The 11,720-nt window shown below is 44.7% G+C and overlaps 1 protein-coding gene and 1 long non-coding RNA gene across 2 annotated transcripts in view; one reads left to right on the top strand and one right to left on the bottom strand.

Annotated features, from left to right (window-relative positions):
- Positions 1-4,159, bottom strand: part of RNF217 (ring finger protein 217) — a 131,639-nt gene extending 127,480 nt beyond the window's left edge. Inside the window, exon 1 of the mRNA XM_059890080.1 lies at positions 3,195-4,159. Within this exon, the coding sequence (XP_059746063.1) occupies positions 3,195-4,076 (882 nt within the window). The 5' untranslated portion in view covers positions 4,077-4,159. The remainder of the gene's footprint in view (positions 1-3,194) is intronic.
- On the top strand, positions 1,890-11,491 carry LOC132346209 (uncharacterized). Its single transcript, XR_009495979.1, has 2 exons — positions 1,890-3,080; positions 10,500-11,491. It is a non-coding gene; the product is annotated as an uncharacterized lncRNA (long non-coding RNA).
- The last annotated feature ends 229 nt before the right edge of the window (positions 11,492-11,720 follow it).

Consider the following 11,720-nt stretch of genomic DNA (forward strand, 5'->3'; position numbering starts at 1 on the left):
CCACAGATATCCCTGGCATTGCATGCTATAAGCCACGGTCATACATGTGCACACAGGCCATTGGAAATGGACTTCTGAAGTTTATGCACCAAAGATTTACACACTCATGCAACACAAACCAGTTAAACTCCCACTGTCTGTACCATGGGGCTCTAGCGCCTCTACCTCGACCCCTATGTATGTGTACCAAAGATTATAATGTACCAGTTCAATCCTTCACCACAGCAACTGATACCTGCTGGCCAGTAAAGTCATTCCACTAAGAAGGATCCTGCATAGACCCCAGGCATAGTGATAACTGAAGAAGAATTCTTATCACTGAAAAAAAAAACTGGTTTTAGTTTTTCAAATCACTGTTTTAAAAAACTAAAACTATTATTTTTAAACCACAATATAGAGGAATTTGGGCTTCCCAGGTGATGCTAGTGGTAAACAACCCACCTGACAATGCAGGAGACATAAGAGACGCTGGTTCAACCCCTGGGTCTGGAAGATCGCCTGGAAGAAGGCATGGCAACCCATTCCAATATTCTTGCCTGGAGAATCCCAGGGATAGAGGACTCTGGTGGGCTATGGTCCATAGAGTTACAAAGAGTCAGATGACTTAAAAGATTGAGCATGCATGCATGCACATAGAGGTATTTGGGTTTCCCAGGTGACCCAAGGGTAAAGAATCCATCTGCCAACCCAGGAGACACAGGCAACATGGGTTCAATCCTTCGGTTGGGAAGATCCCCTGGAGAGGTCATGGCAACCCACTCCAGTATCCTTGCTTGAAGAATCCCAGGGGCAGAGGACTCTGGGAGGCTACAGTCCATGAGGTTGCAAAGAGTCGGACACAACTGATGAACTGAGCACAGAGGTATTTAAGTCACCACCTAATCTCCTATGTGTACACTGAAATAATGAAGACAACTACCCACTGGCCTTCGCCACATATTCAGGCCATGGCACTAATGGAAATAAGACTTATCACCTAAAAATCTGCATTCCTGTCTTCCAACTTTGTACCTTCTTCCAAAGAATTCATCAGCTCCTTTTAGAAGAATATTATTTAACCAGGCAACATTCCAATTCACATTTAGTATGCATTTTTAATGACTGCTTAAATGCTTAATAGGGACTCTATTTTATTTTCTTAAATGATATTAACTAATGCACTAAGTATTTGGCACAAATCCAAAAGATGATGACAAAAGTCACTATTAACTTTTTATTTCAAATATATCGCTTTAGTTTAAAAAGCCTTAAGACGCCTGCAAGTTCAAGCTTGACAGATTTACTACTGTAAAAACCAAGAAACCTTAGAAAATAAAAAAGAGGGCACTCTTTATGCCCTTTTGATCGGGTTCAGAAAGGCACCAAAACAACTCTGCAGTTTTTGTTTTGCTTTAGAATTGATGTGTCATTAGAGAGCCTGTAATTCCATTTCATTGATGAGAAAATTAAGACACAGAAAGGTTAAATGACATGGAAACAAGAGTCTTTGCGTAGAAGAGACCTTAGGATTAACACAGATCAGATTTTGGAGGCAAAAAAAAAATTTTGCTTTCAGGAAACGGAAATGCTTAAGGAAATCAAACTGCAAAGCAGAGTACCCCAACTTCTAATGACCACCTCCCTTGAACCTCTAAACCCACACTGTATTTATATTCAATGCTTAAGTGCTACATGATATTGTCACTCTGTTTACACCTCATCATATGCTACCTTGTATTGTTCGTGTGTACACATCTTGTACACACAAGGGAGCTTCCTTGGAGTAGAGCCCATAGTTTGGGAATGTCTGAATCCCACCACGGGGCCTTGTCCATGGCTATCTGCTTGACTGTTTGACAGTGACATCCTAGAAACAGCCACAGTGAGAAGCGGGCTTTCCTCCTGTTTGAAGTATCTGTTTGTGGATAAAGCACGAAAGAGACATCACAGACTCTCACAGGCGCTTGGATAATCTCAACCATCTTGGCCAAGTCACTGCTTGTGTAACATTCCATTCTGTCTAAATTCCCCTTTGCGTTTTCCACTGGGCAGGGTACACACTTTCAGTCTAGACACAAGCACAGATTAGCCACAATACACAGAGGAACTATAGTGTGAAATCCTGTTTAGTTCCCTTCAGCCAAAGTTATTAAACACTGTTAGGAGGAAGGATACCAACATGAGTCTATCAGACACAGGGGCTCTAAGAAAGACACTGTCTAGTCACACAGACATACGGAACAACTTCAGTGCATGCAAGACACGCAGAAGTGTTTGAAAGTATATAAGCCGTGGCCTGGAGGGTGAGGGAAGGCTTCACAGAGAAGTTGGCACCTTAACAGCTCAGGATTTTGAAAGATGAATAGGCCCAGGACAATCAGACATGGGATCAAAGGGCATTCGAGATTGTGCAAAACACTGGCAGAAACCTAACAGACTGAAAGCTGCTAGAAGGACGCCTTCACCACCAGGAAAGGAAAGCCGGTCAACTGCACTCTTCAACTTTCCAAGAAAAAAAACAAGCTTTCAAATAAGCAACTGAGGAGGAAAGTTTCACCAGTGCTTGTTTTGTTAAGCCTCTTAGCCTTGCTTTGCTTTGTTTTGCTTTTTCTGTTTTGTTCCTTCTTAAAGAAATAAAGCATTCTGCTGGCTTAAAACTTCAGTGAGAAAAAGTACTTCAACTTTACTGTGGAAAAGGAAACTGAAAAGTGACCCAGGGGCAAGGAATACATAATTAATAACACTTTTCTTTGGATTACCTTAAAGTAGCAAAATTTCAAATTCAGGAATCACTCATTGCAACCCTTCTCTCCACTAACTCAATACATATTTATTTTATGCCCACTATTTGTCAGTTTCTGGAATACCAGGCCTCTGAAGCGCGCTCAACTGCCCTCCTCTTTGAGCAAGCTCCTTGCTCGAAATCTAATAAAATAAATAGAAGAGGGCAATGCATTCATACCCTGTTCCTTCTGTGGTGGCCAATCAAAGCCCAAAGCTCACCCAGAGTTAAATTCCAGTCGAGCTAACCCACGAAGACAAACACACTTAAATATTCTAAGGGCAACAACCGAGATGTAAGACACTGATAGACGTCCTTGGTAAGGGTGCTCATCACCTCTTCCGGTGAGCAGTGAGCTGGCGAGCGGGATTTCCTGGCCACGGATTTGGAAAGCTGAATGGGGAACAGAGGAGGGTCGGAGGGGTGAGGTTACCTGGGAGCTCAGGTAGACTCTGAGGCACTCCTCGCATACGGCCTTCTTGCAGCAGGGCAGGGGCTTGATGGGCTTGTCTTCCAGGCACACCCGGCACATCAGCACCATGAGGGGCGCATAGGGATCCCCGACCCCACCCAGGTCGGAGTAGGGTGGGGCTCCCAACAGGCTGGGCACGGAGAACGGCTCCGGCGCCAGGTAGAACTCCAGCTCGATACTGCCGCCGTCGGGGGACAAGGGGTCCGCTGGGAGCGACAGCTGGGGGCTGGGGAAGGAGGAGGGGGTGCTGGGAGGGTTGGTCACCGGCGGAGCCCGAGGTGGCGATGCGGGCAGCGAGAGCCGCTCCGCCGAGGGGACCTCGGACAGGTCGTTCTCCACGCAGAACACGGAGCAGAACACTTGTCTCTTGGCCGGGGGCGGGCGCCGCGGGCCCAGCACGTCCAAGACCAGTCCGTCCGGGGCCCCGACGTGGACACGGGTCGGGGGCTCAAGCTCCTCGCCGGGGGGCGCCTCCTGCTGTTCATCCCCGCTCTCGTTTCGCTCCCCCGTTTCCTCCTCCTCCTCGGCCAGCTGCTTTTGCAAAGCCTGCGGGTTGAGGGGCCCGGGGAGGGCCAGTCCCGCGGGCTGCCCGGGTGCCCGGCTCTTGCTCCAGCTCGGGGCCCCTCGGCTCTCCGCGGGCTCCGGGGCTCCGGCGTCCGCGCAGCCGGAGTCGCTTCCGCAGCCGCCGCCGCTCGGCTCGGCGGAGGCGGCGCGCGGCCCGGGCGCCCCGGCGCTGTGCCCCGGCGGCCGCGGGGGCTCCGGGGGGCCCGCGGCGTCGCCAGCGGGGATCCGCGCCTCCAGGGGCCCGCCGGCACCGCTCACCGTGCTCTGCTCCTCGCCCATCGCCGCCCGCGGCCCGAGCCGCCGCTGCCCATCCAGCCGCCGGGACCCCCACCCGGCGCCGGCGGGCAGCGGGGGCAGCGGCTCGGCTCGACTCGGGGCTCCGCTTCTGCTTCCGGGTCCCTCCTCCGAGGCTGGGACGCCCCGAGCTCCCTCCAGGGAGCCCGTGCTCCCGGGCGGCGGCGCGCGGGGAGCCCGGCCCGGCCTGCTGCTGCTCCTCCTCCCGGTCCGCCCGCGCGGCCGGGCACCGCCTCGGGGGCACCGAGGGCCGCTCGCTCCGGCCGCCGGCGCGCGCGCCCCACATGCAAGTCGGGGCGGCGCCGCGGCCCCCGGGAGCCCCCGTGCGGGACAGAAGGGTCCGGAGGGAGGAGACCGTCAGTTCCGCGCCATCGCCGGTCCCCGCTGCGGGCCAGGCGGCCGGAGGGCGGTGGTCACAGGGTCGAGGGGCCTGTGGCGCCGCAGCGGCGCGCACCGGGAGGGGCAGCCCGAGCGCGAGCCAGCCGCCGCGGCCCCTGGGGGAGAGGCCGGAGCGCGCGACCTCCCGCTCCCGCGCCTCGTGCTTCACCTAGAGCCCTCCTCGCCGCCCCTCACCCCACCCCTTTGGCGCACACCTCCCCACACGTACACACGCGCGCGGCCACCGCGCGCTCACTCACGCACACCCCGAGTGGGTGTGATCTCAGACCGGGATGCGCTCCCGCGCCCGGAGTTCACACTCGGCCTCCACCAGACACCCTCCGGAGCCCGCAGGCTGCCCTTCGGGCTACACTCGGAGGAGAACTTCCTACAAAACTCTCTTTACGAAAGCGGGAACCAGAAAAATCTTGGCTACTTAGGATTTTGCTTTCGCTTGTTTCTCTTGAGTTCGTCGGATTTGAAATCCTCCGAAGATGGGGTTCAGAAAAACAACGCTAGGAATTCTTAGTTCAAAATGCTGTTCAAAATGTTCAAAAACTCTGCTTTCTGCTTAATGAAGTAGAAAAGATGTTTGAAACCTACACATGTGCCAAAAAGTACGTTTAACCTTGAGCGCTGGTAAATAACCAGGTTTATCCCCTTTTCCTCCTTTTCAATGTCCTCTTAGGAACTTTTTTTAACCCTTGAGTAGTCCAAAACGGGTAGCCTTAATTAAGATAGTAAGATGGTCTGGCCTAATTAATAAACCAGATTATTGGTGAAAATCATGAAAAGTTTTATTAGCATAACCATATTTATCCCCCAAACTGTTTCCAAGACAACAGTTATATTTGAGCCAGAACTTAATTATGTGTTGATCTATCTTTATTTTCCAGGAAGTATTAGTCACCCAGACTGGTGCGTTTTAGTTCCCTAAAGCCAATGAAAACATTTTTGGGAAGCCAACCTTTGTTTTTTTTCATCTTGAGAGGGAATTCAATTTACACGTTCATGTAATAGGAAGGGGCTATGAAGTGTGTAGACTTTTTTGTCTTGAAATTGTTAATGGATTGTTCTATATTTTCCAAATCAGATACAAATGATAGAAATGTGATTAGGTACGCAGGACTAAGAGTTTCCCAGGTGGCTCAGTGGTAAAGAATCCATCTGCCAATGCAGGAGACACAAGAGAGGCAGGTTCAATTCCTGGGTGGAGAAGAAATGGCAACCCGCTCCAGTATTCTTGCCTGGGAAATGCCATGGACAGAGGAGCCTGGTGGGCTAGAGTCCACAGAGTCTCAAAAGAGTTGGACATGAGTTAGTAATTAAACAACAGCAACAACAAAACTCTGGCAAGAATGATAAAAATAGAAAGTGAAAAACAACCATCAATAAAATCAAGAATGAGATAGATGACATCACTTCTTATGCAGCAGTCATTAAAAGGATAATAAAGTACTACAGACAATAATATGCTCATAAATTTGACAGTTTGGAAGAAGCTAATTCTTTGAAAAATTAGTGCAACTCAGCCATAATTGAGCAAATATAAACATGCAGGACTAAGAAAGCAGAGTAACACTAAAGAACACCTCTATCACATGTGTGTGATGTTCAGCAGCCCCACAAAGCTATAAGTCTAATCAGTCGGTCTAAATGCCACCTCATTTGTCAGTTCAACTCAAGAATGAAGAATTTGGGAGTCCCCTGGTGATCCAGTGACTAAGACTGAGCTCTCAATGCTGGGGCCCTGGGTTTGATCCCTGGTTGAGGAACTAGATACAACGTGTCACAGCTAAGACCCTGCACAGCCAAATAAATAAATTAAAATAAATATTGTTTTAAAAAGGAATGAAGAATTCTTATTTGAAAGATTAAATGTTATTTAGGGGTTTTTTTCATCGTGGCTCATTGATTTCCTGATAACTGCTGTTTTTTCCAAATAATCCTAGTGTTTATTGCTTTAAAGGCAAGGACAAGAAGCCCACATTTATGTGTCTTTTCTGTATGCCATCTGATAACTACTTTTCTGTTCTTTCTAAATAGATATAAGAGTAATCCATGTTTTCTAGATGACAGTAGTCTGAGGGTAAGACCAAAGTAACAATAATGGATACAAAAAAGTATATCTCTACAGTGTCTACAGGAATCAAACCCCTCACAATCTTCCCATAACTTTGGGACCCCCTCTCCTACAGATGTTTGTCATAGGTGTTCCAAAAACATGTTCCTGCAGTGTTCACCATTTCGTTTCTTATTCCTCAGATTCAGTTCACTGAAAGTGGCTTTCCTTGACACTGAATCAAGTCGCTGCTGGGATTCTTGAAGGCTGCCTTGGCAGCTCTGCAGCCCTTCTCCTTACCATGACTTCCTTCCATAGGATTCATCTGGTGTTTTGTAAAAATAGAACCACGGCATACCAGCCTCTAGACAGACTCAGACTTGAATCAGACCTGGGCCCAGCACCCCTGGTCTTTAATTTTGGACCCATGGGACACCAGCATCATGGAGTTAAAATGCAAAGTTAATATGATGATCCTACTATCAATTTCCCCTGAAATAAAACACATGAAGCAGCTATGATGATTGTGCTGATAGGATTCATTAAATATATGTATATACATATAGGTTGAAAATACAGCTACCATTGTGAAAATTTCACTTATCCAAGGCAAGCTTAGTATTCTCAGACTCAGACCACCTGCTCCATATCAGGCTGTATACAGTTGTTAGCACAATATGAACACTATCACCAGTATTCTGCCATTGAATTGAATTTTTGAAGTCGCTCAGTCGTGTCCGACTCTTTGTGATCCCAAGCACTGTAGCCTACCAGGCTCCTCTGTCCATGGAATTGTCCAGGCAAGAATACTGGAGTGGGTTGCCATTTCCTTCTCCAATTCTGCCATTACCAGGTTCAACTTTCAGTGTTTTGTAATTTGCAATGAGCTGTGCACCTTCCCTAAAACCAGCACTTATTATTGGGATACAGTACTGACATAGTCAACTGCTTTAGATCATTACTGAGTGTTATTTTTTCTATTACCGCCTTTCCTGTCCTGGCTTTTAAACATGACTTGCTCCTGCTTCCTTGGAAAATTTTTTTCAGGCTATAGTTTGATAATTAAACAGCTAATTTTGTTAATTTATTAGAAAATGTTATGAAAAATAAGAAAAGCTGCGAATCATTTAAATTTTACACACTAAAGGCAAAATTAATTTCTTCCTAACTGTTGTGGAAAAAATAGCATATAATGTTTCAGTTCAGTTCAGTTCGTTCAGTCACTCAGTCGTGTCCAACTCTTTGCTACCACATGAATTGCAGAACACCAGGCCTCCCTGTCCATCACCAACTCCCGGAGTTCACCCAAACTCTTGTCCATCGAGTCTGTGATGCCATCCAGCCGTCTCATCCTCTGTCATCCCCTTCTCCTCCTGCCCCCAATCCCTCCCACCATCAGGGTCTTTTCCAATGAGTCAATTCTTCGAATGAGGTGGCCAAAGTACTGGAGTTTCAGCTTCAGCATCATTCCCTCCAAAGAAATCCCAGGGTTGATCTCCTTCAGAATGGACTGGTTGGATCTTCTTGCAGTCCAAGGGACTCTCAAGAGTCTTCTCCAACACCACAGTTCAAAAGCATCAATTCTTCGGTGCTCAGCTTTCTTCACAGTCCAACTCTCACATCCATACATGACTACTGGAAAAACCATAGCCTTTGTTGGCAAAGTAATGTCTCTGCTTTTTAATATCCTATCTAGGTTGGTCATAACTTTCCTTCCAAGCAGTAAGTGTCTTTTAATTTCATGGCTACAATCACCATCTGCAGTGATTTTGGAGCCCCCCAAAATTAAGTCTGACACTGTTTCCACTGTTTTCCCATCTATTTCCCATGAAGTGATGGGACCAGATGCCATGATCTTCGTTTTCTGAATGTTGAGCTTTAAGCCAACTTTTTCACTCTCCTCTTTCACTTTCATCAAGAGGCTTTTGAGTTCCTCTTCACTTTCTGCCATAAGGGTGGTGTCATCTGCATATCTGAGGTTATTGATATTTCTCCCTGCAATCTTGATTCCAGCTTATGCTTCCTCCACCCCAGCATTTCTCATGATGTACTCTGCATATAAGTTAAATAAGCAGGGTGACAATACACAGCCTTGACGTACTCCTTTTCCTATTGGGAACCAGTCTGTTGTTCCATGTCCAGTTCTAACTGTTGCTTCCTGACCTGCATACAGGTTTCTCAACAGGCAGGTCAGGTGGTCTGGTATTCCCATCTCTTTCAGAATTTTCCACAGTTTATTGTGATCTACACAGTCAAAGGCTTTGACATAGTCAATAAAGCAGAAATAGGTGTTTTATTGGAACTCTCTTGCTTTTTTGAAGATCCAGCGGATGTTGGCAATTTGATCTCTGGTTCCTCTGCCTTTTCTAAAACCAGCTTGAACGTCTGGAAGTTCACGTATTTTTGAAGCCTGGCTTGGAGAATTTTGAGCATTACTTTGCTAGCGTGTGAGATGAGTGCAATTGTGTGGTAGTTTGAGCATTCTTTGACATTGCCTTTCTTTGGGATTGGAATGAAAACTGACCTTTTCCAGTCCTGTGGCCACTGCTGAGTTTTCCAAATTTGCTGGCACATTGAGTGCAGCACTTTCACAGCACCATCTTAGCATATATATATAATTCATTTCCTGAAGAGGAATGAACATGGTGGAATGATTTTCTAGGTCTGCTTCTGAAAGACACAGTTGAATGTTGTTCCTCATACTCCAATTTTCTCTCTTCTTCACCCATAGAGAAAGAGAACTTGGAATCATTAGGGAAAAGAGGCATTTAGTATACCAGAGAGGAACATTTTGTTTTTCTACCTAAATTCCCTAAGGAAAATACAAATAACAGGCTTTATGAGACAAAGTTAAAAATAAAGCAAACAGTATATTCCTTCAAATTATAAAAGTAGAGCCCAAATGCTTGGAAAACATAGGAAACTAAGAATAACAAGGAAGATGAGCAGGGAAAAAGAAGACAAATAGAAGGGAGAAGGGGGGGGGGGCAAAGGAAGGAGAAGAGAAGAAAGGGAAGAAGGGAAGGAAGGGAAGAACTTTATTATCCACTACCCAAAATAACCACATAAACTACTTTAATGCCTTGATAAATTTTATTCTAGTGTTTACATCTCTGTGTATAAAAAATATCAAATGACATATGCTCTTTTTTCTGCTTTTTAAAAAAAAAACTTAATCATATATCCTGACCATTTTTCACATAAGACATCTATACATCATCATGATTTATGACCATATAGAATTTTACTTTATAGATGCATCTCACAATTTATTGAACTAATTCCATTTATTTTAAAAATTAGTTTTAAAAAAGAATTTAAGAAAATGTATAAAATTTAATATATATGAATATGTAGTATAATTTTTGTGTACATTCCTAACCATATCATAAGGTCCTAGAAATTAAATTGCTGTTGAAACAAGAGTAGATGTAATTTTGAGGCATTTGGCACACATTATCACGGAAATTTAGCGCCAATTCATAACCCCATTAACAGATTATGAGAGAGTCTCTCTGTTCTGTTCAGTCACTCAGTTGTGTCTGACTCTTTGTGACCCTTTGGACTGCAGCCTGCCAGGCTTCCCTGTCCGTGGGATTTTTCAGGCAAGAATACTGGAATGGGTTGCCATTTCCTTGACCCATGAGAAAGTCTACATCTCTAATATTTCTGAGGAGATTTTTGAAAATTAAAGATATTATAAATAACATTTCATTTTTAATTAATGAGCACATTCTTTTAAATTAAAAGGGAAAAAAATCAAATATTAATTGTTGATTCTCTTTGGATATATATAATTTAACATGGCCTATATGTCCTCTGTTCCTGAGGTTGTGGCTTCCCTTCCTCATCTTTTAAAAAATTTCTTCATCACCTCCTCCTAACGCTCTAAAAATGATTGGAGATAACCTCAGACATAAGTAATACTTTCAAGTCTGTGATACTAATTTCTCATTTCCTAAATACAGGTGCACCTATTTGAGTGCCTGAATTCATTCTCAAATGAATACTGTGCCAAGAAAACCTCATCTTTCAGCCTACGCTGTGGAAGCTCTTGGAACTGAGGTGGGACATAGTACAAGATCAACTCTTCTCGACCTGAGAGAAGCCAGTTCTGCCCTCACAGAAAAAGTCACCTTGGAGTTTAACAGCAGCTCAAAGCAGCTCAACTCTACTCTGGTGACTTTGGTTTACCATAAAGATGTCAACCCTGGCTCTGCATGTAGAAATCCCTGATCTCCTCTTCCCAAGGCATAGAATGACATAAAGAGAGAGACATGCTCTACCTTTCTGTTCCCCAGTTTCCCTTTGTGAAAAGGGTGTCAAGTCACCGCCTTCTTCTGACAGGCTATGTTTATAGCAGGAGTCAGAAAAATTTACAGCCTGGCCCCTCCCTGGCCCTGAGACTGGAATGCCTCGTTGGTTGGTAAGCAAAGAGTGAGATACATCTCTTCTTATACAGTTCTCAGTACCCATTGCCTCATTGCTGGGTTATTCACAGTTAAGGAAATCATTTTGTCCAAACTGAGGGATAATCAGGCATCAATGCAGCAGAGCTGAAGATGCATTTGTACAAAACAAAGCTTTAATTCTGAAAAGCACAGAGATTTTCTTACCAAAAGGAAAAGCAAATCTCTTCCAAATTATGGAAGAAGTAAAGATAAATTAAAGAAGATTTATTTAGAACAATGGAGAAGTGCTTACAAAACAGGGTTAAAATGAAAAAAGACAGGAAAATCTAATGTCTATGATTACAACTGGGTAGGCATGTATGTGATAAAATAAGAACAAAAGTAATGGGAGTTACTGTATAAGGGTGATGATTTTTTCCCTCATTTCTGAAGATTTCTAAAATTTTATATTGTTTTAAAAATGGACAAGAGAGAAAACAAGATTTTTTTTTTAAAGAATGAAACAGTTTCATCCTAATGAATGGGGAAATAAAGCTGGTGTTAATAGATGTTATTTGCCTGCACACTCGTGAAATTTAAGGTGTGCAAGTCCTCCTATTTGTGTTACAATTCAATTCAACAATCATTTCCTGAAAGTCTATTAGATCCTGTGTCAAACTTTGGCAAACTCAATTTGCTAATTTGTTCCCCAATTTTTCCTTTATTTTTAACTTCCTGACATCTATGATACACTTTAAGCTGTCCTGAGCAAGAACATATCTTAGCTATATACAGAAT

The sequence above is a fragment of the Bos taurus genome, chromosome 9 (assembly GCF_002263795.3).
Source record: "Bos taurus isolate L1 Dominette 01449 registration number 42190680 breed Hereford chromosome 9, ARS-UCD2.0, whole genome shotgun sequence".
Classification (NCBI taxonomy): Eukaryota; Metazoa; Chordata; class Mammalia; order Artiodactyla; family Bovidae; genus Bos; species Bos taurus.